General features: G+C 35.7%; 2 protein-coding genes across 2 annotated transcripts; one reads left to right on the plus strand and one right to left on the minus strand.

Moving 5' to 3' along the window:
- LOC119982533 (seed lectin subunit I-like) lies at nt 1-24,946 on the minus strand. The gene is made up of 3 exons (XM_038825974.1): nt 24,853-24,946; nt 526-884; nt 1-445 (listed from the first exon to the last, which is right to left on the minus strand). Exons 1-3 carry the CDS (start codon nt 24,921-24,923, stop codon nt 24-26), a joined length of 852 nt encoding a protein of 283 aa, XP_038681902.1. The 5' UTR covers nt 24,924-24,946; the 3' UTR covers nt 1-23.
- LOC119982532 (O-glucosyltransferase rumi homolog) lies at nt 15,380-17,804 on the plus strand. Its single transcript, XM_038825971.1, has 6 exons — nt 15,380-15,632; nt 15,723-16,258; nt 16,366-16,555; nt 16,666-16,730; nt 17,045-17,255; nt 17,345-17,804. Exons 1-6 carry the CDS (start codon nt 15,513-15,515, stop codon nt 17,699-17,701), a joined length of 1,479 nt encoding a protein of 492 aa, XP_038681899.1. The 5' UTR covers nt 15,380-15,512; the 3' UTR covers nt 17,702-17,804.
- Nucleotides 24,947-27,249: the final 2,303 nt, after the last annotated feature.

Below are 27,249 nucleotides of genomic sequence, written 5' to 3' on the forward strand. Positions count from 1 at the left end.
AAATTTAATAAACATGGCCGCTCCTATGCTTTATTCATTATATTCCAAATACCACGTCCAACGTTGGTGGCATCAGTTGTCTCCAAACTATCCACAGATGTAAATTCCCAATCGAGAATCCTGTGAGTACCTCTGTATTCTCCTGTGGAAGCCGTGAAGCCCACATATATGGATTTTGGAACCGTATCTGACAGTTTAATGGATTGACTGAGAACAATCGTCATTTCTTCATTTACGGGTGCCATTGATACTTGCAATATTTCTCCTATAGGACTGTAATCAATTCTGACTTTAATATCGTTTCCACTGCTGAGTTTAGCAGAGAGAGACTTTGCTACAAGTGGACTTGTTATGCTCGTAGTGTCGATACCAACATGGTTGTTATCTATATCATAGGTGTTCTTGAAAGTGTCCAGCTCCACTGCTAGTTGACCAACAACGTTGCCTGCAAATGAAAAATGTGTAGAGCGACTTATATAGATGGATTCTGTAACTTTAAAAGGTAATGGAGATACGAATGTTTACCATCTAATGTACTATTCATGAGTCCGAGATATCCTCCATGACTATTAACTGGTGGGGGATTAGAATCCGGTGCCATAATAAACGTAATCCCATCGGCTGGATTGTTAGAACCAGGGAAAGTGTTCATGTTGATGGTGAAGGTGGTGGTGATGGTTGCCGGCCATGCAAACACAGGATGCTTAAACAGAACCCTAGAAACCTGATTTAGCGTCTCGGAATCGTCTTCCGGCTCCGGCGTGAGGCTTAAGTATCCGTCTTTGCTTGTAACTGATCCCATGCATATCAGAGCACCATCGTCGCAACTTGTAGTGGTGAAGGTGGGGAAACTGAAGTGGCTAAAGGCGGATACATCATTTGACCTTGAAGATGCATTGCTAGAAGGAGTTTGGTTAAGGAAAGCTAGGAGAAAGAGAAGTATTGGTAGAATCATGGTTGATGAAGAAGGATGGACACACAATCTATGACTTCCATGACCATCACACTTACATTATATAGACAAGGGCGGAGAGAGTGCCCGGCTGCACAGGGCTACTAGTAAGTTTTTGTCTTGGAATTAACGTAATAATGAAAATTGTCCCGGCTATCATAAAAAGTATATCGTAGTTTTCTGCATGTCAAGTCAAAGCAGGTGGATCAAGGACGGAGTCAGTAAATGATAATGGGGTGGGATAATATTAAAAACGGAAGCATTATATGTCCATAATTTTGATATCCATAAGTGTCCATAATCTAGGTGGCATGAGGAGAAGTGGGGGGGTCATTTTGTATAAATGACCCCCACACTTCTCCTCATGCCACCTAGATTATGGACACTTATGGACACTAAAATTATGGACATATATCATTTTGGTATTAAAAATATATATATTTTTGATCTATCAGAAATAGTTTAACGGGGTTCGGTAGATTATTTTATAATAATATAATTTATTAAAATAATATTATCGAGGAATATTAATCTTAATAATTGGTCTTAAAAAGTAATCCAAAATGATAATATAAATACATATTAAAATTTATGAAAATTAATTAAAGACATGTACAAGACGAAATAATATATAAATGCCTACTTAGAAACCATATTTTAAATGCAATATAATTTTTTAAAATAAAAATTGAGTACTTTTTTGTTTTGTCGTTTAATATTAACAATAATAATGGAATGTAGAATATCAAGATTACTATTGTTATTTATTGTTCCTTATCATTAGGTTAAATATTTTTTTACCATAAAAATACTATATATATATTAAAAAAGTTATTAGCCGCCGCCTAGCCTTGATGTGGATCAATCCAAAACAAGATTCATTGTTTCAGGATGGACAAGTTATCTGTGGGCTTGACTTTAGGAGTGATACGATAAAAATCTATTATCTTGAGTGTTTCTTTTGACCTCAACATGGTGTCATATTGTTGGAGTTTATCAATAAAATTGTACTCTAATTAGATAGAATTAGTAATTCGAGTCTGATTACGATTAGGTGTTGTACAAACTTATAAATAATAGGTTTGTTTTCTAGGGTTACTTAATCTTAATTCTTATTGTTTGTTTATCTAGGTTTAGAGAGTGGCTGTAAGGGAGAGGCAGAGGGAGAGAGAGAGTAAGGTTGGGGGAAACCTTGTGGTTTATCTCTCGGTGTATCTCTTGGGGATTCGAATATGGGTTCAAGGGTGCGAGACTATAAAAAGTTCAAGATGCATAATCTTAGAGGGAATAAGCTGAATTGGGGCTTATGGAAAATCTCTAGAGATTCGAATATGGGTTCAAGGGTGCGAGACTGTAAAAAGTTCAAGATGTAGAATCTTAGAGGGAATAACTGAATTGGGGCTTATGGAAAATCTTTAGAGCTCTCGGGTTCTTGGGTTTTCTTGGGTAGAGAGAGGTCACTGAGAGTATGATTGTAATAATTTCATATAGTGAAAGTTGCTCTGGTTGTCTCTGACAACACCTGTGGCTTTTTTCTCCGGTTTGAAGTTTTCCTCGTAAATCTTGTGTGTTGTTGATTGTATTATCTCAAGTTCAATTTCTCTTTGGTTTGTTGATAGTTCTGAATGAAGAATCCTGGGGGTAATTCCCCAATATATCAATAGGCCGATAGTTTTAGATTCGAGCGAAACTAATACTGATAAAGCAAGTAGTCTCTCAAAACTCAATCGACATGGAATCAAGAATTTTTCACCCAATCACCAATCAAAAATAACTAAGCCAGAAATAGATGATTTCTATTGCTTGAACTCTCGTCGGGCACAACTTCAATAGATATTATTCCATCTTGTATATGCTCTTTAGTTTTCATCAACTTTAGTATGTATTTATATTAAATTTTTTAGCTAATTTATGAGACCTAATATTATCAAGATTAATGTTTATCGATAATAGTATTTCAATAAATTGTATTGTTGTAAATAATCATAAAATATATCATGAGTCCACCTATGCTATGAGTTTTGATTGCTCTATAAAGATGTTGAATTGTTACAAAAAATAACATCTTAAGCTATGCTTGTTTGTCTTGAAATATTTACACTAATCTCGTACCTTAATTTTTTTTTTCTCATACTATAGTTTTTTGGCCCGAGTTGTGGTATACTTAAAACTTAGTACTCATTTAGATATTTGATGCGGGGTCATGGATCGAAGAAGCAGACATTCTTGGATGAGTTATTTTTGAATTGCGATAAATTGAATAAATGTTGGACACCCTTGTTTCCTCTTCCAATACTACTCTTTTGTTGAACAATTACCACCGTCACTTTCTAGGTAATTATCAAATATTGGAACCAATAATTCATCTATTCTCAAATCAATGGAATCCAACTTCAAGCCTTCCTACTTTTTCTTCATCGAAAATAGATGTTGATAATTCGTCCAGATCATACTCCTCCACTACATCACCCAATCGAAGACCTCCTCCGTTGACCGCCTCCTTGAAACTCTATTTGTAATCATGACTCCCACCTCTTGGATCAAGATTTCTGAGTTGTTTTCTTCCCATTGCACCCTTGTTGCCAAAAGAGTTAGTGAAGTCTCCGTTATATTCGGCCTCATTCGGCTCATATAAATTTGGTGGCGGGTTTTGTTACAATATTAGCGCGACATCAAACTGTTATGCTAAGAGCTATATATTCCTCATAAATGTTTTCACTCTTTGTTCTATTTGCTCAAAGTGTTGATCTAAAGGAGCATCTTCCCTTGCATGCACCTGTTCCAATGTCCCTTGTCTTCCCGCAACTTGTTTCTTTGGCGGCATGATTCAGGCACTTGCTGATTCTCTTATACCCACTGATGTAGAGCTTGGTCAAACAGATGGAAAATTCGAAATACGATATCAACTTCTACTAAATTCAATCCACCAAGAATTGATCAAAATAGGGAAAAAGGAAAATGAAATCTCCAATTTAATTATAATTTTCAACAGTGATCTCGTTCATGAGAGATTACAATCCTTAAATATATAAAAAATATAATCAAATCATAAATCATTTCTAACAAGAAAAGAATAAAACTACTCCTAAAGTTATGACCTTTTTTAGCGCACATGGATCAAAGTTGCTTGTCAATCACAATCCAAGGACGTCTGATTCATAGGTCCCATAACCCCGCATCAATATTCCACATTTTGACTAATTGTACAACGTGTTTGGTATTAATCTTGGAGGCATTAGTATATTTAAGAGAGCTGGTCTATATATTTTTGGCAGACATGCAAGTATGAAAAACGTTGCATCTTCCTCTTAATGATTTAGCTCAATAAAGAGTTGTTTATTTATGCATGGTGAAGCATAATGAGTGGATATTAAGACGACTTGTTGATAAGGAATCTTAATATCTTATATACTGTGGATAATGACATGTGATTTGATGCTGATAATCATGATTTTTACCACCTACGAATATTAACAAAATCAATCAAAGAAAACAAAAAAAAAGTGTTTGCTTTCTCTCTGTAAATAAGAGATCATTCTAGTTGCGGTCGGTGTATCATTGTTATTGGGAAAATGATAACGGGGTGTCCTTATGACACAAAATAAAGATGAAAAATGTGTATTAGAGTCTTAAAATGTTATATTGAAATATGTATTTCAATTATGTGATCATAGAATATTCATCACACGTGATATACAGTGATTGCAAAATCTAAAATTTTTATCTTATGCCTTAAGGACTTCCGTTATCGATAACACCCCTGTTATTGGTGTGAAAGATAAGCTTAGGTGGTCAACATTGGCCTATTAATGATGAGGCGATACCCAACCTTTTTGACTAATTAATAATTAATATTATTGTTGGGACTTTGGACAAATATGTGTATTTAAAAAAAAAAAAAAAAAAAAGAGCTGCCATGGTTTTGGACAGACATGCCTGCATGAAAAACGGGGGATCTTTCTCTTAATTATTTTCTTTGATCTTGTAACCCTTTTCTTTTATTTTATAAGGTACACAAATTGGCTTATCAATCATCATTAATTTTTTTTTTCTTTATTTCCTATGAATATTTAATATTATTGTTGAGACCATATGACGTGTATTTAAGACAGCTGTCTTATTTTTGGAGAGGCATGCATGCATGCAAAACGTTTTGGATCTTTCTCTTAATTATTTTTTTAAAATCTTGTCAGACTTTTCTTCCATTTTTATAAGGCAGACAAATACATTAAATGTAAACATATAGATTTTTTTATATTTTATTGATTTCAATTTTGTAAGTATGGGAGCTAGATGTGACTTGGTTGCAATCCTTTGCTTAATCCTTGTGGACAACTCCTTTACAAAACAGATAACCCATGTCAGAACTCATCAAACGTTACGAAATGGTCAGTGATCACGCAGAGTCATTTGACGGTCAGTTTTTGTCAAGTCTTGATCAGTCAACGCGTTGATGTTTCTCGTTGACCGATCGAAAAAATGTTAATAGAATAACTTAGTGGTACGAAAATCAGTGATCATTTCGTAACACTCTGCAAAATCAACCGAACACTCTACAAAATTAGTGACAATTTCGTAACGTTTGATCTTTTAGTGATTGAGTTGTTAATAATTGTTTTCGTAGTGGACTTATTGGAACATGTATTTCCAATTATGCCCTTATTAATAATTTCCCCGTTTTTACACCTTTATATTTTGATATTGATATTCCCTTTTTTTTCAGTAATCGAATTAATGTATAGAGAATTCGAAATTTACTTTACTATGGCTCCGTTTGGTAGAGCGGTTGTGTTGATTTTCAACCCTAACTGTTAAGCTGTGAAAAAAAAACTGAGCTTAAAGCTCAAAAATAAGTTATAAGGTGTTTGGTGAATTGAAAGCTATTTGTAGCTTATAAGCTATTGAATGAGTTAAGTAAAATATATTTAGTTGTATTATTTTTAATTTATAAGTATAATTTATTATGTACAAATTATAATTACTTTAGGTAAACATTAAATATATAATATATTTAATATAAATATATAATATAAATATATATAATTTCTTATAGATAATTATAATAATTATAAATTAATAAATATAAAATATTATTAAGAATTTTGTATGTTATTAAGAATTTAATTTAATAGTACATTTTCTATGTTATTAAGAATTTAATTTATTTTATATAAATATTATTCAATCATAATACAGGTGGGTCCCATCATTTTTAAATAAAAAAGTAATTTTTAACATGTGGGATCCACATGGGTCCCATATTAAAAAAAAAAAAAAAGGCACATAAACCGCTGTTGAAAAAGCTCCAAATTGAAGCTTTTTTAACTTGGGCGTTGCCGCCCCATTTTGAGGGCGGTAATGCAGACGCAGAACGGAAGTTAGTAAGAAGGGATTTGATCACGTCAAAACCCAAAAATAATCAAGCAGAGTCTCTAACAGAGAGCTGCACACGTGAATCAGTTTTTACTGAAGAAAATTTTAGAATAAAAAGCATCCCTACAACGTTACAGTAGGTGACCCTTTTATAAGGCTCCTAAAATAAGAAATTAACTAGGATTATTGCTCCTAAAATCATATAATACTAATCAGAAATAGACTAGGACTTATGACTCCTAAACAATCATGGAAACTTAGAAATACTAGAACCAGGACTCTAAAAAAACAAACAAAACTACCGGGCCCTCTTATTCTTCTTATAGTGGTCCAATTGCTTCATAAAAATGTCCTCAAGATGTTCTACATCAGTCCCCTCTACTTGTGCAGAACTCGTCCTCGAGTGAAATTCAGGATACAATGACTCGTCATCGTGAAACTCATATAAATCAGCCACATTAAATGTGCGAGAAATATCCATATCTTCAGGCAAAGCAACGACATAAGCATTGTCATTGATCTTCTTCAAGATCTTATAAGGACCGTACTTCTTAGGCTTTAATTTGTTGTAACGACCAACCGGAAACAGCTCCTTCGTAAGAAAACCATAACTGAATCACCTTCGTCGAACACTTTGAGTCTCCTATGCTTATCAGCGGATTTCTTGTACCTCTCATTAGTCTCTTCTAGCTTCTGTTTTACTTCATCTTGCACAGCTTGTGCTTGTTCAGCAAATTTCTCTGCTACACTATTGAAACCAGCCCCCTTTGTGAATGGAACTAGATCAACAGTATGTCGAGGTGGAAATATGTATACCACACTAAAAGGAGACTTCCCGGTAGCACTATGGACAGTACTATTATAAGCAAATTCAGCTTATGGTAAATCATGATCCCACTGTGTAGGACGATCTTGGCAAATACAACGAATCAGGTTGCCCATAGTTCGGTTAGTAACTTCAGTTTGACCATCAGATTGAGGATGGGCAGTTGAACTTCGATTTAAAGAAGTATTAAACATCTTCCATAACATAACCCAAAAGTGGCTCAGAAACTTCGTATCTCTATCCGAAGTAATGGAACGAGGTACACCGTGGAGTCGTACTACTTCTTTGAAGAATAAGCGCGCTATGTGAGAGGCATCAGATGTTTTCCGGCAAGGTATAAAATGCGCCATTTTTTAGAATCTGTCAACAACAACAAACACAGAGTCCACTCCTCGTTGTGTTCGAGGCAAGCCTAGCACGAAATCCATTGATAGGTCTTCCCAAATATTTTCTGGAACAGGCAAGGGCATATATAGTCCAGTATTTTGTGACTGACCTTTCGATACTTGACAAGTATAACACCTTTGCACAAACTTTCCAGCATCCTTTTTCAATTGTGCCCAATAATACCTCTCTTCAAGACTTGCTACTGTTTTGTCCCTTCCCATGTGACCAGCAAGACCACCTCCATGAATATCTCGAATCAATTTTTCCCTTAAAGATGATTTAGGAATACCCAGACGATTGCCTTGAAATAGATACCCATCAGTCACATGATAGCCATTGACCGACTGTCTATTCATACATTTAGCCCAAATTTCCCAAAAATCGTCATCCTCTTGATAAAGTTCCTTTAAATACTCAAACCCAACAATCTCATGGGACAATGTAATTAGCAAGCTAGCTCTTCGGCTCAAGGCATCAGCAACTTTGTTCGTCACTCCCGATTTATGCTTGATGACAAAAGTGAATCTTTGTAAAGCTGTAGCCTAGCATGAATTCCATCCAAGTGTTTTTGGCTTTGGAGATACTTCAAAGCTTGGTGGTCAGTATATAACACGAACTCCCGCTGGATTAGATAACTTTCCCAATTTTAGTGCGCGGACCACCGCATAAAATTCTTAATCATAAGTACTCCACTTTTGTCGGGCTTCACTTAATTTCTCACTGAAAAACGCGATCGGCCGATGTTCTTGTGGCAACACAGCTCCAATTCCAACACCACATGCATCGCATTCTACCTTGAAAACTTTCTCAAAACTAGGTAAAGCCAAAACGGGAGCTGTGCACAACTTCTCCTTGATTAATGTAAAACTACTTTCTGCTTCATTGCCCCAGTTGAATTTGCCTTTCTTTAAACATTCTGTTATGGGAGCCATGATGGTGCTAAAATTCTTGACGAACCTTTGATAAAAAGTGGCCAATCCATGAAAACTTCGAACCTCGGTAATGGACTTAGGTGTCGGCCAATCTTGGATAGCACGAATCTTCTCTTCATCTACATGAATTCCTTTTGAACTAACAATATACCCCCAAGAATATTAGTCGGTTGGTTGAGAAACTACACTTATTTCGATTGATGAAAAGCTTATTTTCTTGTAAGACTTGCAATACTTGACGAAGTTGTTCAATGTGTTCCTCTTCAGATTTAAATGAGAATGTCATCGAAATAAACGACAACAAATTTTCCAATGAACGGTCTTAAGACTTGGTTCATCAACCGCATAAAGGTGTTGGGCGCATTCGACAAACCAAACGGCATAACAAGCCATTCATATAAACCATCTTTGGTTTGAAAGCTGTCTTCCACTCATCTCCAAGCCTGATACGAATTTGGTGGTAACCACTACTAAGATCTATTTTTGAAAATATTTTTGAGCCTTCTAGCATATCCAACATGTCATCTAAACGAGGGATAGGAAACCTGTATTTGATTGTTATCTTGTTAATGGCTCGACTATCGATACACATTCGCCAACTTCCATCTTTTTTGGGAACTAATGGCGCTGGTATAGCACACGGGCTCATGCTTTCTTCGATAAATCCCTTCAGAAGTAATTCCTCCACCTTCTCCTTTAAAATATCATTCTGTTTTGGGCTCATCCTATAGTGTGCCAAATTTGGAAGGGATGCACTAGGAATTAAGTCTATGTGGTGTTGAACATCTCTCATTGGTGCCAATTGGTCTGGTAAATCTTCCGCCTCTGGTTCTTCGAACTCCTTTAACAGCAATTTTACTTTATCAAAAATCGTTGTGATTACACCACCTTGTTCCGTAGTTGCCAATCCTTTAAGTGTCAAAAGAAAAACTGCCCTTACTTGACTTATATCTGTTTCAAGTTCGTGTGCAGATTTGGAAAGAATTAAGGATGAACTCCCCTCTACTTTAGAACTGCTATTGGCACGTTGATCTTCAAGAGGCACCATAGCAATTTTGTGTCCTTCCCAATTGAACAGATAGGTGTTATCTTTACCTCGAAAAGTAACATCGACATCGTACTGCCACGGCCGGCCCAACAAAATATGACTAGCGTCCATATCGACCACACCACAAAGTACTTCAGACTTGTAATACTTTCCAATAGAAAGAGGCACTCTACACATTTGAGTTACTTTAACAGTAGGCCCCTTGTTGATCCAGCTAATTGAATATGGCGAAGGGTGCTTTTCCATTGGAAGTTTGAGATGTTTCACCAGCCTACTCGCCACAAAATTCTCACAACTTCCGCTATCAATGATCAAGTTGCAAATTTTCTGATTAATTGAGCACTTTGAATGAAAGATTTTGTGTCGTTGGCCTTGATTTTCTTGTTTGGAGAGGAGGACATGTTGCACAATACAGTTGACATGCTCTCTACTTTCATCCTCTTCTGCGATTTCTGCCTCTAAATAAGGATTTTCACCTTCGTAACCGAACTCCTCATCATCAATGTCAATTCAATCTTCTTTGGTAACAAATTTATTGGGCGGCGATCTGGACATTGATTGGAGCGGTGCCCAGGCTTTCCACACCTAAAGCACTTATCCAGTGTAGGCCTGGCATAAGGATCTTGGTTACGCATATTACCTGGATTGCAAGATGCAGTTCTATTTGTTGTTGCAGAGTTTTGTCCGCTATTGCCACCACTACTAGTTCCTGCGACATTCCGCATTGGAAATCCTTGTGGCCTTGCATGATTTGATGGTGCTTGGGGGTGTTTTCCTCGATCGTTTGTGGATTCTGATTGCTGCATTCTGTAGCTATTTGTTGGGGCAAGCAGCTTCCTTTTTCCGTCATCTCTGCTTGAATAGCTAAACTGATTGCATCAACCAATGAGTGGATAATTTGCATCCTCATATGGTCTTGAATGGCTGGTTTTAGACCACCCCTATACCTTGCCACTTTCTGGCCCTCGGTCTCTGCCAAATTGTTGCGTTCAGATAGTTTTTGAAATTCTGTGGTATATTCAAAAACTGATCGATACTCTCCTTACCCACAATTTTGATATAGATCAAATAGATGCTGGTCATAATCCGATGGAAGATACCGATCCATCATGAGTTCTTTCATCCTCCTCCATGTATTGATGGGTTCTCTACCATGCCTTCTCCTATCTAATTGAAGTCGATCCCACCAAACAGCAGCAGCCCCTTTTAGTTTCCAAGCAACAATTTTCTGGGCTCGCTCTGGTGATAATCCCATCATCTCTACGAAGCGATCAACTTCTGCAATCCAATCGAGGAAATCTTCTATTTGAAGATTTCCGTTGAATGATGAGAAGTCAGTTTTCATCCGATAATCATCTAACTCTCGATTTTTCCTAGGAGGTTCCGCTTCTTCAATCTCCTTATCCTCTGGATCTGAATCATGCATGTCAGCATGTCTTCGCTGCGGTCTCCTATCACCAACTCGTCGGCCTTGGGCAATTCCTTCGGCACGATTTTGTTGAGCTACGGGTGCTATGTTAGCATTCAGATTGAGGCCTTGAAGTAACTCGCGCATCTCTTGGATATTCCTTTGAATATCAGTAAGCTGTTCTCCATGCCCATCAATCGCATCCCACACGTCGCCACGATTCCCACGAGCACCGTCAATGGGATCACCTCTGTTTTGCAGGGCAGCCATCAAGCCAGGTGAATCCTTGCTCCAATACCACTTGACGCAGAACGGAAGTTAGTAAGAAGGGATTTGATCACATCAAAACCCCAAAATAATCAAGCAGAGTCTATAACAGAGAGCTGCACATGTGAATCAGTTTTTACTGAAGAAAATTTTAGAATAAAAAGCATCCCTACAACGTTACAGTAGGTGGCCCTTTTATAAGGCTCCTAAAATAAGAAATAACTAGGATTATTACTCCTAAAATCATATAATAATAATCAGAAATAGACTAGGACTTATGACTCCTAAGAGCAACTCCAGTGGTAAAAACTATATCAAGCACTTCAAAATCATTCTCTCTCTTCTACTCTCTCCTACGTGGCATAACTTAATTGGATGAGTGGGTCCCACAATATACACTATTCATCAACACTTCATACTTTTCAACACTTCATACTCATCTTCTTTATTTTCTCTCTCTTACTTTTTATCATCTCTTTCTTACTTTTCATCATCTCTCTCTTCTTTTTCATCACCTCTCTCTTCCTTTTTATCATCTCTTTCTTCCTTTTCATCATCTCTTCACTATTCATCAACTATATACATACTTCATATTTCAAGTGTCATTTTTAACAACAACCTATATTTCAAGTGTCAAGAAAGTGTGTTTTCAAGTGTTCATTTTCTTCCATTGTAGAACTCTAGCACTCTAAATTTTCCATAAAGTTCACTTTTAACACTTGAAAATGTGTTATCAAGTGTCCATTGGACATGCTCTAAACAATCATGGAAACTTAGAAATACTAGAACCAGGACTCTAAAAAAAAAAACAAAACTACCGGGCCCTCTTATTCTTCTTATTGTGGTCCAATTGCTTCATAAAAATATCGTCAAGATGTTCTACATCAAACGCCCTGCGGAACATGCTGTTTGGCACAGCGGTTCCCTAAAGTGGGACCGCTAGCGTTCCCGCTGTGGGAACCGCCGTGCCAAACAGGCACTATATATTGCTGCCTTTGTTTTATTAATCCTGCCTATGTAAAATGAGATATTTTATTTTAGGTGTCTTCCCCACCGTAATTTATGTTGTGGCACCCATTATTAGAAATAGACATTTGGTAATTTCTATAGGCACAAGAACTGTTAGAAAATTTCTAAATTAGAAGGTGGCTTTCTCCATAAACTTGAAATTTAAATAAACACGTACAGCCAATCAAAGTTTATTATTTTTGGTACGTTATATTCCGAGTATGATCGTTCAGACTGTCAATTGGCCCTGCATGGGTGGATTTGAATCCCCAGTTAAGAATCCTATGAGTTCCACTGTATAAGCCTGTGGATGCTGTGAATCCCACATATACGAATTTTGGAACCGTCTCTGATAATTTAAGCTCCTGAATGGCCACCGTCTGCATTGGACGAAATTCTTCATTCGCCATAGCTACTATCAACTTTCTTACCTTGGCATGATACACAATTCTGATTCTGATGTCTTTGCCACTTGCCAGTTTAATTGGGAGATTTCTAGCTGCAATTGGCCTTGTGATGCTGGTAGTGTCAATACCAACATGGTTGTCACTTATGTCATTGGTAAAACTGTTCTTGAATGTGTCAAATTCCACTGCTAGTTGACCAACAAAGACACCTGCAGTAATCTGAACATGATCAGGTCAAAGATCACTAGATCTCTTGGAGTTTAATTACTAGTAGGGAATGTGTAGTACTGTTTACGTACCTTGAGCTGTAGTATTCATGATTCCCAGAAATCCGCCAACACTGTTAAGTGGTGGAGGACTAGCATCTGGTACCATAATAAAACTAAAGCCATCTCCAGAAATATTAGAATGGGGAAAAGGAGCCATATTAACAGTGAAGATGGTGGTGATAATTGCCGGCCATGCAGTCACAGGAATCCTGTATAGAACCCTCCCAACCTTCAACTGTGCTTTGGGGTCATCTTCAGGGTCTGGTGTAAGGCTCAAGTATCCATTTTTGCTGGTAGCTGATCCCATGCATATTAGCTCATGACCATGGTAGTAACTTCAAACTTCAAAAAAAAAAAAACCTACAAGTTATAAAAAAAAAGTGTATTTCATCTTCGAACTTCAAAAAAAACCTACGAGTTATGGATATAAGCCTTAGACCAATCAGTTGAGCTAATTAGATGGGCTATGGATCTGATATGAATTTGGGCTTTAAGTTCTAAGTGGGCCAAATATGGATTGAATCTTCTAATTGAATTCGAGCCGAATATGACTAGAGATCACGACCATATACTTAATCCGTTAGTTTGACCGTCACCTATGTAACAGTCAACATTTTTTGAGTTGGCAAAAGCTTTTCAAATTTTTTGATGGTTTACGCATTTAATAATATAACATAGACTAGTTTGTGACAAAATTATGATACGTCAGAAATTTTCGGTATAAAAATGAGTGGAATTGAATTGGAGTGACTTAATTTATGAAGTTAGAAACATTTGACGTTTCAATTTGAAACCTTTTTTTTTTCTAATGACTTGATTACAAATTATGTCCCTATCCTATTTCAACTTAATCCATTGACTACAACTCAGTGTAGGACCATATTCTAGCTCATAGATGAAATTCAAAGGAAAAATAGCCCTTTACTTGGTCAAAGTCTTCTATATTATCCCTCTTTATAATTTCTAATGAGGCCGTGAAAGAAATTCTCAGGGGGAAGTGTATAAAATTCAGTGCTAATTCTACTAATATAATGGTGGGCCTATTGGGGGGGTTGCATTTACCAAGGTTTTGAAAACCGGACCGGACCGGCCGGTCGGACCGGTCCAACCGGTGACCGGCCACTTGTCCGGTCCGGTTGAGGTGCCAGAACCGGTGATTGATGAACCGGGATATTTCCGGTTGAACCGGCCGGTTCTTCGGTTGAACCGGCCAGAACCGGCCCGGTTTTGACCGGTTCGGTCATTTATTAATGTTAATAAAATATTTTTGAAATTTTGTTATTTGTAGGGTTTGAACTCATGACCTTTTGTTCATTAAAAAAGGCTTTAACCACTAGGCTATGAGATTTTATTTGTTTAAAATGATACTTTATTTGAATATATTGTATTTTTATGAAGTTTTCTTACATATTATATGCATATGATATAAATATATATATAAATAATTCATTACATTAAAACCGGTTCGAACCCGGTTTGAACCCCGGTTGAACCTTTGAACCATGAACCGAAGACTTTTCCGGTTTGATGACCGGTCCGGTTTTAAGAACCTTGGCATTTACTACTCATTGCCTTCTCAATGGATGGTGGTCTTACTCCACCCAGACCCAGTTGAGGTGCCTACAACTTTTGAATTTGCTCTAGTTGCTACGGGATGAGAGGGACTCCAATTCCTAGCTCCAATTTCGGCTCCAATTATCCCCTAAAAATCATGTTAAATCATGATTTTTGTTTTTGAAAATGACATATTAAAGTTTAGGGGTTAGAAATTAGTGTTTAGGGTTTAAAATTTAAAGTTTAGGGTTTAGAATTTAAGGTTTAGAACTTAATTTTTAGTATTTGAGGTTTAAAGATTAGGATTTATGGTTTAAGGCTTAGAATTTAGTATTTAGAAAAAAAATTTCCCCAAAATCAACTATATTTTAACAATATAAACATCAAAATACTTAATTACACATTTTAATTCAGGATTTAACATAGTTTAGCATAGTTTTGGAGAAGAATTGGAGTGGGGATTGCGGCCAGGAATTGAAGCCCCTCCCATCCTAGTTGCCACAATGGATGGGGCCATGGTGGTCTTACTCCACCTAGACCCAGGTATTGGCAAAAGGTGAAGAAATCAAATCCTCCCTTGAGACAAAAAAAAATAAGTAAATAAATAAATAAATAAATAAATATATATATATGCAGATAATTTGGTGATTAATTATATACATATATAACATGTATGTATGTATGTATGTTAGTTCTACAGCACTACATGGGTTCACGTAGCTGCCCGAAATACAAAAAAAAAACTCAGAAAGGCAGACCTTACAATCTCTGACGATTTGGTTTTCTTTCTTTTCTATCTAATGAGAATCTACGACTTGTTCAAAGTTCAAACGTGAGCGTGATTAATAAGTCGAAGGAAACTGTTGGCAATAATGCAATTTTAACTAGTCTTAGTCGACATCTCACATCCATTAATTAAATTCCATAAACGGAGAGTTTGTATCGTGACAACTTGTTGACAATCAACCACATATGACTCTGTTGATAGACATTCTTTATTCTTGCATTAGCCTCAATCCATATCTACTTGGACAAAATCAACACCCACAGAAGAAGCTAGTCTTCCTTGTATGAGAACACCATGAATCTTGAAGTTCTTAATTTGAATCTGTTCATGAAAACAAGATCAAGCCTAACAATTGTTCTCTTCTTCTTCATCAGTCTCTTCATCGGTGTCGTCACGGTTTTCTGGATTAATGATGTGGGTTTTCTGTAATTGTATGTTAGAAATTAGTAATAAGTTTTAGTTTTTTTTTTGATTAATTATTGTCTTCTCTGTTTATTGTTGCAGTATGTTGCAGAGGATTGGTTTGCTTCGAAAACAAGTCTCCCTGGTAGCAAAAAAATAGAGAATACATGGAATTGCTCCAGAGGAAATGTCACAAGAACATGCCCTATCGATTATCCGTCCACGCGTGAACTTAATCAATCATCAGCTACTACATGTCCCGAGTATTTCCGGTGGATCCACGAAGATCTACGGCCATGGCAACGTACCGGAATATCGAGGGCGATGCTGGAAGGAGGACAAGATGTTGCATATTTTAGACTAGTGATTGTTGGTGGCAGAGTGTATGTGAAGAAGTACAAGACGGCATTTCAAACAAGAGATGTGTTCAACATATGGGGTATTGTGCAGCTCACAAGGCTGTACCCGGGGATGCTACCAGACTTGGAGCTACTGTTTTATTGCGGAGACCGGCCTGTGATCAAGAAGCGTGACTACCACGAAGGATCCAACGCCACCTCACCGCCACCGGTGTTTCATTACTGTGGAGATGATGATTCATTGGCCATTGTCTTCCCTGATTGGAGCTTCTGGGGTTGGTAAGTACTAGTGTTAAGAGACTGCCAAAACGTCTCCAACCCAACGTCTACCCAGCATAGTACGGATACTTGTTTCTTGGTGATGATTGTTTGTTAATAATTGGTAGGGCTGAGATCAATGTGAGGCCATGGAAAAGCTTGTTGGAAGACATAAAGGAAGGCAACAAGAGGATTAATTGGAAGGATAGGTTACCATATGCTTACTGGAAAGGAAATGTCAGAATGGGTGAAAGGGCTGATCTCATGAAGTGCAATGTCTCGGACAAGTACGACTGGAACGGTCGGTTCTACAACCAGGCAAGATATCTTGGACATCCCTATATCTGCAAACATATCAATAGCTTAGTCATGGATTTACAAAAATTGAATTTAGAATCAAAAGAAATAACTCAAGGGTTTGTCATCAGGATTGGTATAAAGAAGCTGGAGAAGGATACAAGAATTCCAGACTAGAAGATCAATGCACACACAGGTAAATCCCATGATTTCTTTATCATATTTTTAATGAAACGTATCAAAGATCCTTTCCCAAACGTACTGCACAGAAAAAATTCTCATGCCAGGTTTAACCATACCACACAGACATTTTAACAAACACCTTGTACCCAAAAGAAATGGTACCAAAACCCGACACCCTGCTATGACCCAACACTGCCCCCCATATCACAAACAACAAATCACAATTCAGTGTAACACATAAACAAATCCAATTATTTATTTTGCTTCATCTTTTTGTCTATTGCTAAAAAGATTTCTAATTTCCAATCATGTACAATCTGAGAGAAGATATAAAGTCTACATAGAAGGATGGGGATGGTCGGTGAGTGAGAAATACATACTAGCATGCGATTCCATGACACTGCAGGTAAAGCCTCGTTACTTTGATTTCTTCATGAGAGGCATGAAGCCAATGCAGCATTACTGGCCTATTAGGAATAACAGCAAGTGCAGAGACATTAAGTTTGCTGTTGAATGGGGCAACAATCACACTGAAGAGGTACATACATACATACATATACCTACATATATACATACAGAAGTACATTTGATTTTGCATTTTATGTACTTACACGGAATGGTGTACAGGCTCTGGCAATTGGTAAGGCAGGAAGCAAATTCGTGAGTGAGAATTTAAGAATGGAAAACGTGTACGATTACATGTTTCATTTGTTGAGAGAATACGCGAAACTATTGAAATATAAGCCAAGTATACCATCGGGAGCAGAGGAGGTGTGCTCGGAGACCATGGCATGTTCACAAGTGGGTCTATGGCGGAAATACATGGAGGAGTCAATGGTGAAGTGTCCTAGTGATAAACCCCCATGTATTATTCTTCCTCCCTATGAACCAAAGGCGCTTCAGGCCATTATTGGTGAGAAAGAGAGAACAGAGAGACAATTAGAGATGTGGGAGACTCGATATCGGGAAAGTTCGAATGCATAGTAGTAGAAAATATTGATTTGTTTTCTTAATTATACTCCACACTGGTACACTGGTGTATATGATATCTCATAGAGGTCTCGAGTTCGAGCCTCTCATTCCTTTCCCCTATATTCAAAAAAAGTTTGAGCGAGACGTTGCACCACACAGTGTTGGTTTCCTCATCTTGTAACTCGCACAAGGTGTAACGGTCGTGTAAACATTATGGACCTAGGAATCTAGGTCCACGCAATGCCATATAAACCATTCTCAAACCTTGTAACTTCTCCATGTGGAGAACTGTTTTGGGTGGAGGCTTACCTCTCCAACATACTCCCTCTCACACAAGATCCCATCAAATCGAGTCTCTCATTGGAGACTTCACCATATGGGAGAAAAAGGGGGCAGCGAGACATTTGTAACATAAGGGTTTTCGTCTTGGACCAAAATTGAAAGACTAGCTTTTTCGTATTGGTGGTGTTAAGAGTTGATTGGAATTATTAGTAATTGTTATAAAAACTGCGTGTTGGATATCGATTCAGGTGAGGGATTTTTTCATTGGTTGGACAAGTGAGTCATCGATTCAACCACATATTTAATTAAAGTATATATATTAATGTTAAAAATAATATCATAATTATAATATCATATGATCATTATTAAAAAGAAATTAAAAAATAAAATTCACATTACATATCTAATACAGGATAATACACTCAATACATATAAAAATCAATTTACACATCATAAGTTCACGATAGATAACAAATAATTTAAAATTCAAAAAATATTTCAAAATATTTTGAAAAATCGTTTAGTTTTACCGACACAGTTCAACGGTTTTTTTGAAAAATTGACCAATTTTATCGAATTTTCTCGACTCAATAACTTAACTGATATTTTATCTAAATCGTGCCTACTTAGTGATTGATTCACCAGTTTACGATTCTGACGCAACCGGAAGTTTAAAACTCAAAGAGTTGAATAAAATCAAAATTCTTATGGAAGACAAAAGTAATATATTTTCCCCACAAAACTCTCCTAATGACATATATATATATATATATGAATAAGAAACCCTAATAAGTCTAGAAAATCGAACACTACTTGAAAACAAATAAGGAAATCCAAAAGAAACTAAAACACCTTCGCAGAGAGGTTAAACGCCGTTTTCTGGTCTTAATTTGAACTCTTCAACCGGTTTCTGTCAGAGTTGCCCTAAGTGAATTTCAAATTAGTCCTTAAAAAGATATTATGGGCCTCATAACTCCAAATAGATCAAAAGTTATGACCACTTTTAGATTTACCGATAAACCACTAAACCGGACTTCGTTTCTTGACCTTTCGACATTCCAAACAATCCAAAAACTCATTCGCAAAGACGTCCATGTCAGATTCACCCGACCAACAGGTAAGGTTTTTATAACAGTTTGAAATGACATCAACGGCAAAGACAGGTTCCTACAGTCAACTTCGTTGACCGGATTGAAGCAAAGACAGTAGACACAATACACACGTACATGCATTAATTAAAAAATTTATTTAATATCAATGTTCTTTGAGTTTATTGTAAGGAGCAGATTTTTAATTGTAAATTTTGTCGTACTCGTGGTTTTGGGTAGGCTGCCCCTTCTCTTCCGTATTTTGTTATATCAATAAATGATGAATATCAATGAGATTTTTGAATTTAATGGTGTATTTTTTGTTGAATAAAAAAATTAATTAAAGATAATGCGTGAAAAATATGAGTGGGTTCTAAACTGACGTTACGAAATGATCGCTTGAGTTTTGCATTGTTGTTAGGAATGGTCATTGATTTTCGTACAACTAGGTTATTCTATTAAACATTTTCCGTTACGTCAACGCATTCACTGACCAAGACTTCATAAAAGCCTGACTGTGAAACGACTCTGTAAAATCAATGATTATTTCATAACATCTGATGTTTTAGTAATTGAGTTGTAACATGAGCTATGGGTTATCTGTTTTGTAAGGGAGTTGTGCTAAGGGTTAAGCAAAGAATTGCAACCCTGCGACATGTAGCTCTATACTTATAAAAGTGAAACCAATTCAATATAAAAAATAATAATTAAGAGAAAGATCCAACGTTTTTTTCACGCATGCATGTCTCTTTCTGTCTAAAAATAGGACAGCCAGCTCTCTTAAATAGTACACATAACATATGGCCCCTGTTAATGATAACAGCTCTACCAATCCTACCACTCATGCAACCACACAAATCAAGGAGGAAATCATCCACAATCAAATTTAACTTTTAGACCGTTAGCCATTGACAATAACCACATGCATCAAGCCAACAATCATGTATTATTGTTGACATTGTCATTGCTGTGTAAGATATATTTATATTACGCCAAGCAACGTACTTAGGGTGCATTTGGTAGAGAATATGGATGACAGAGTATATGTTATCGATATATGTTAAGAGTTTATAAGGTAGAGTACACGTTGCTTGGCGTAATATAAACATCACTTACACAGCAATGACAATGCCAACAATAATACACCTTCCGCAACAAGAATTTCTTTGAGAGAGAAGACAAACATTTTTTTTTTTTACTTAAGAAATCTTTTAAGGGTCCGTTTGGTATCATTTTTGTTTCTTATTTTTTGTTTTAGTTTTCAAAAAATAGAAAATAAAAACAAAAAATATTGTTTGTTTGTATTTTCTGGTTTGGTTTTTATGAAAACCAAAAACAAGTTTTCAAAATTTTTGAAAACAAGAAAAAAAAGTTTTTAAAAGTTTTGGAAACAGAACTAGTTACACTTATTATAGATTGCACTTTCTTTAAGATTTCAGATTACAAATTGCATAGAGATATAAAGACAATGATTAAATATACTTTGGGTTATTGTTTTATTTCTTATCTTTTTTTATTTCTATTAATGTTTTCAATGGTGAATTACGTTGCAATAGACACGGCAAATGCTACAGTTATGAAAAATATAGTGATGTGGATATATTTCATTATTATGAAAATAAAAGCATACACACTTTTTTTTTCTTTCAGTTTTATGCTTTCAGTTTTTGTTTTCAGTTTTAAGTGTTCAACCAAACAAGTTTCAATTTTATATTTTCATTTTATGTTTTATGTTTTTGTTTTTCATTTTTGTTTTCAAAATTTTTGGAAGTGATACCAAACACAACTTAAGTTAATTAGGAAAGGCTTTTTCCTCTCTTGAAAGTTATGCAATCAATTGTTATTGAATTAATACATACTATTTTCATGTGTTTATTGACATAAATGTATAATTTATTGGCTGATGGACTTGCGATATATAAGACATTTGGGGGAAAATAAATTTTATACGTTACCGAAAGAGTATTAGGATCGTTTTAACATAAGCATAAATCAAAAAATTTAAGGAACATGCCCTACAATCTTTGTAGACCTCAAAGCTAACATGTGTATTGTCCAGCATGTGTCTAAAAGTTTTATTTGATAACAAAATTAAAAATCACGCAGCATAATATAATTTTCCAAATAAATATTAGTGATAAGTAATTTGTAAATCTTTACAAAATTAATTTTATTAATGAACTTTTATTGATAAACCAATACCCATTATTAAGTCTATTTGTAATACAAAATATTTACTTGAGATTCTCATGGCGATCTTGCTTTTATAGGACGAGAGTCTAAAATAAGACTACCAATTACCAAAGAGACTCTGCAGGACATTACATATTTAGGCTCCGCAAATATTATTTTTATTGTCAACCCCTATTACTAGAAATAATATTTCTATTTATTGTTCGAATGACACTACCCTTGAACTATGGATACACTCTCAGATATGAATGATTTTTTACATCAAGCATATTAGAGCTAGGGTTTACCATGGAATGGATCGGTTGATGAGAATTGAACCAACCCAACCAACCGATCTTGATTGAAATGCAAAATCACTATTGACCTGATTTTGTGGGTAAGGTAATAGTTGCCAACCGACATTATCGGTTGGTTGATGGGTACACCATACACTCTCACCTTTTTGTTTAATAGACTATACTGTATGCAATACTGTTAATACTGATGCACTTCCTGCTGTAACTCAATAAGTGTAAGACAAATACTTGACTCAGAAAAGAAAAATAAACTCGAAAAGGATTTTTTTTTTAAAAGAATATGATGTGATTTTATTTCTGTCTAGGACACATATTTTACTGAGAGAGAGAGAGTCTAAGAGAGATGCTTCGTGTTCATCCTTGGCCTTGGCTCAAATGCTAAAATTTCTTTGGGCCAAGTTCATTTAATATTGAAGTCCACTGTTTGAGTTTTGAATTCATCTATACAGATGAAAGTTACTTTTGTATGAAACCAAAATTGAAGTTAGGAATTGGAGAGACTAAGGAGAGAATTGAGAAAACGACAGAATATATCAAACAAAATCAAAATGGTGTAAACATTACGTAATAATAATAATAATGATAATAGGAGACTAAGGAGAGACTTGAGAAAACGACAGAATATCAAACACAATTTCCACGTGTTTGCTGTGGGTCCCACGTAAAAAGGTATTTTTTATTTTCAAAATTTTTGGTTGTGGGTCCCATGCCTTTTTGCATGGGACCCACGCCAAACATGATACATATATTTTTTTAATTTTTTTGTTGTTGTAGGTTGATGAGATACCACATCGGAAAAATAGGAGGACCAAACCTAGCTTATAAGCGCGGATCCTTCCCAATCTACCAGCCAAGGTTTTCATGGGATTCAGCCCATGGGCCTTGGTTACAGCCGGCCCGTAAGGGCGTCGGTTGGGCTTTGGTTGGCAAGGGGGGTTGGTCTGTGGTTGTGGGCCGGTGTGGGTATTCATCATTGGTGCTCTCGTTGAGAGGGTCGCGTTTGCGGAGAGGGCTGCCGTCCGGGAAAGGGCTGTCGTCTGTCGGGCGAGCGTAGCCGCCAGGCGAGCGTAGCCGCCGTGGACCTCGGCTCCCCAAGGGGGGAGGTCTGATGAGATACCACATCGGAAAAATAGGAGGACCAAACCAAGCTTATAAGCGCGGATCCTTCCCAACCTACCAGCCAAGGTTTTCATGGGATTCAGCCCATGGGCCTTGGTTACAGCCGGCCCGTAAGGGCGTCGGTTGGGCTTTGGTTGGCAAGGGGGGTTGGTCTGTGGCTGTGGGCCGGTGTGGGTATTCATCATAGGTTTAGGACTTTTATTAAATATATTTAAATATGGTATATTGTATATTTATATTTATATTAAATAGATTAATTTAATAAAATGAAATAAATATAATAATTAATATTTATATTGAAATGAAATAAATAAAATTTTAAAAAATACAAACAACATAAATTTTACACAACTTAACCGCTAACAACAGTTAACAGCTCTACCAAACACCTCATAACTTATTTCAGAGTTTTAAGCTCAGTTTTTTTTCACAATTTAACCGCTAGCGTTGAAAATCAACGTAACTGCTCTGCCAAACACACACCAAATGACTCCGTTTTGGAAGGAAGTATTTTGACAAAAAATTAATGAAATCTTCCCCTCAATTCTCTCCAAATCTCTTTCCTTAATTTTTTTCTAGGCTATCAAAACAAGAGAATTGGAAGGAAACTCTCTTTCCCTTCTATTCAAGGACGGAGTCAGGAATTCATGTTAAGGGGACTGTTAAAAGTTGACAGGGGTCCGGGGGCAGCACCCTCAAAATTTTTTTAGGCTATTTAAATTATACCTATTTAATTGACAGCGAAAGTTATTGAGATTAGTTGATTAGGCATTTAGGCATACCGTTAGTTGAGAGTCCTTTCTGTAACTCACTGAGTTATAACAAAGACTATCTATCAGTGACTAAAAGTCACATTTAGCCCAACCTACGAATGTTGGGGAAATATGATTAATGATGCTAATGAAGACAACATAATAAGATGCAAACTAACCACATATTGTTAAGTGATAAGGTTTGTACATGTACCACTTGTCTGGAACCACATAATGTTTAGGATAAAATTTTCACCCAGAATTTGGATAGAAGGAAAGACATGTGATTGTTGTGTGTTAAATATTTTTAGGGATAATTAGTAATAAGTTCGTTAAAATAAATTTGTATTGACTAAACTACTTTTTTATGCCATAAGGTTCATAGGTTTTGAACCTTATGTCATTGAGAACAAAAAATTTAAAATATCTTTTATTGACTAAATTACCCTCAACCCTCGTAGTTGAAGTAGAATAGAAGTTCCTCTTCGATTATTTTCGCCGGAATCGCAAGTCTATTATCCTTATTTCGCTATTATTCTTCAATCATCATTGACGGAAGACAATTTGTATATATGGTGGTTTCATTCTTCCGCGATTATGAGTTTTCAATCCTATTTCGCAAGGCTTAGTTTGGTTGTTTGTCTGTTTGATTTGATATATATGCTGCTTTGATATTCAAAGAGGGGAAACTTAGTGAATAAATATTGCTTTGTTTTGTGATTACGTTTTCTTCTTTTGAATGTTATTTAGATTTTGTGTTTTTAGAACTAACGTTAGTTGTTTTAATTTTCGTTTGCTTCAATTTTGACTATAATAAATGAAAATTTTGAACTATAATTTTGTTAATTTGACGATCCGTGTCCTTGTTAATAATTTTTCCCGATGGACCTGTTGGAACATGTCTTTTTAATTTTATGCTTAGTTGTAATTGCCCCATCTTTTTTACACCTCTATATTTCGACATTGATATTCTTTTCTTTTTTTTTCCATAATCGAATTAGTTTATAGAGATTTCAAAATTCACTCTACTATATATACTGCTTCGATGTTCAAAGAGGGGAAACTTAGTGCATACATGTTGCTTTGTTTTGCGAATACATTTTCTTCTTCTGAATGATGTTTAATTTTGAGTTGTTCAGTAGTTTTTGTGATGGTTTTAGTCGTAATCGGGATTATGGATTCGGTACGTGCTTGTGTCTGTCGTTGTCATAACTGGGACTTTGTCGTGGGCGCGAGCTTGTGGGTATCGTTACAATCCACACAAGTACGTATGAAGTTGCCACTAATTGATGTTAATAGATGTAATTGGATGTCTAACAATTAAGTCATGGTTCGCATATGTACTAAAGGCTCACAGAGGTTCGAGGGTCTGATTATTTGTGAGAAAAGTGTTTAGCGCACCCTATCGATTAAAGGCGGATACATCATTTGACCTTGAAGATGCATTGCTAGAAGGAGTTTGGTTAAGGAAAGCAAGGAGAAAGAGAAGTACTGGTAGAATCATGGTTGATGAAGAAAGATGGACACACAACCCATAGCTTCCATGATCATCCCACTTACATTATATATATAGCTAGAAACGTATTTTGTATATTATTATAATGAAATACCCATATACTATTTTATCCAGGTGGACAAAATCCAGAATTTTATGCTTGAAAGAAAGTAAAAAGAATTTTATTGAAATCGGACTTAACTTTACACGTTAAACACAAGCTGTGTTAAATACAAGTTTTGTTTTAACAACTTTCTCTATACATGACTTTTATTCTTATCAAGAGTCGATGTTTGTTGGTGAAGAGTCACGGTGAGAATTGTTTTCCTTAAGGATACACCACCAAACCAATCATTGAACGAACTCCAATATTTGTTGAGTAAGATGTAATCCTGATGAGATTGTATAGGTGAGCTCACGTGTAGGTTGGTAGTTTTATAGGTGAGCTCACAGAAAATCCCATGTGCATATGTCCACCAATGCTATATATGAGTTTTCATTGCTCGATAAACATGTTAAATTGTCGCAAAAAAATACCATCTTATCCTATGCCTGTCTTGATATATTGACACTACTCTCATATAGTGTGGCTTGGATGTCAACCTATCTAATCTAATCTAATACATAAATGTATTATTGAAGCTGAGAGAAATTTTGGAGAGATTCTACGTCACTATGTCAGCAAGATTAAAGCCTCACATTTAGACATTTGCATAGATTAAATTAATTTTACTTTAAAATATTTTTATATTGTGTTAATTTGGTTTTATTTTATAAATTTACCATTAAAATTTCATGGACTTAATAAGACTATTAAATTGTATGTTCAATGACTGAGTTATAACAAATACTTTTTTAAAAAAAAAAAAAAAACAAAGACTATATGTCAATTTGATACAAATGTCGAATGGTAGTATACCCTAATTTTGTTCGGCTTATCTCGATGATTGAAATATGAAAATAAGGTATTAAAGGATAATTTTATACGATACGGAGTTTTATCATCTTCTCCAAACGGACTCTCGGTCTCTTATTAATATATGCTAGCTTTACGCGTAAACTTGAAATTTAAATAAACACAGCCAATGGATATTTCTTATTTTTGGTACATTATATTCTCGGTATGATCACGCCCATCGTTCGGACTGTCAATTGGCCTTGGAATATGGTTTGATGTGAATGCCCAGTAGTTCTCTACCATATAATCCTGTGGACGCCGTGAATCCCACATATACGGAATGGACGAAATTTATCTTCTTTGTACGCCATAGCTACCGACAACTTTCTTGCGATGACATTATATTCGATTACGACTATGATGTCTCTTCCACTTGCGAGTTTAATTGGGATATTTTTTAGCTGCATATATTAGGGTTATATATATATTAGGGTTATATGTAAGTAGAATCAAGGATCTTTGACTCATGCAAATGCTCTTAATTGAGTATATTCGCTGCATATTGGTAAGTTTGTTCACAAGTATTTAATTTAATAAATAAATTCGTATAAATTTATTATTTTGAAGAAGTAAATCAATTTAAGTGATAAGGTTCGTACATGTACCAATTGTCATGAACCACACAATGGTTAGGATAAAATTTTCATCTAGAATTTGGATAAGGAAAGACATATGAGTGTTGTGTGTTAAAATTATTTTTTTTTTGGTTCCTAACCTACCTACATTTAAGTGTCATTATTAGAGTAACCTACTTCAAGATTATTTCCCTATAATTACATAACAGAGTTACACAAATATATGAATTACTACTCATTTTCCATAATAGCTAGGATTAAAATCCTACAAAACTCCTAAACATAATAAAAAATTAAAAATTAAAATTAAGTCATTTTTACCGCACATGGGTTAAAGTCCCTTGTTGTCAGAAACACAGCTCAAATGTTTAAACTTTGAATCTCGATTTGACCTTTAAAATGTTCGAATCTGTAAATATATATTATACACAATTCCATGAGTCTTAGTGTCTTCTTTCGAATGTATCAAAAATTATCTCAATTGGAGCTTAAACGTGTGAGTTATGACTGTCTGAACACATGATGTCTAACACAATGATGTCAAAAACACATCTCTAATGAGTAAATTTTGAGTCTCGATTTGACCTTTAAAATGTTCGAATTTCCAAAAATGTATTAGACATAATAATATGGGTCTTCTAGTCTTCTTTAAATGCTATAAAAAATCGTCTCAGCCGGAGATCGAACGAGTGAGGTATGGCTGTCCGAACACACTGATGTCAAAAACACAGCTCCGATGCACAAACTTTGAATCTCGATTTGACCTTTAAAACGTTCGAATCTCCAAAAATGTATTGGACAC

The sequence above is a fragment of the Tripterygium wilfordii genome, chromosome 17 (assembly GCF_013401445.1).
Source record: "Tripterygium wilfordii isolate XIE 37 chromosome 17, ASM1340144v1, whole genome shotgun sequence".
Classification (NCBI taxonomy): Eukaryota; Viridiplantae; Streptophyta; class Magnoliopsida; order Celastrales; family Celastraceae; genus Tripterygium; species Tripterygium wilfordii.

Coding starts and splice junctions, on each gene's coding strand:
- LOC119982533 (XM_038825974.1), bottom strand. CDS start 24,923: ATGATTCTACCAGTACTTCTCTTTCTCCTTGCTTTCCTTAACCAAACT. Junction 885..24,852: donor TCTAGCAATGCATCTTCAAG/GTCAAATGATGT, acceptor TGCATCTTCAAG/GTCAAATGATGTATCCGCCT. Junction 446..525: donor CATGAATAGTACATTAGATG/GTAAACATTCGT, acceptor TTTCATTTGCAG/GCAACGTTGTTGGTCAACTA.
- LOC119982532 (XM_038825971.1), top strand. CDS start 15,513: ATGAATCTTGAAGTTCTTAATTTGAATCTGTTCATGAAAACAAGATCA. Junction 16,556..16,665: donor ACGGTCGGTTCTACAACCAG/GCAAGATATCTT, acceptor GTTTGTCATCAG/GATTGGTATAAAGAAGCTGG. Junction 16,731..17,044: donor GAAGATCAATGCACACACAG/GTAAATCCCATG, acceptor ATCTGAGAGAAG/ATATAAAGTCTACATAGAAG.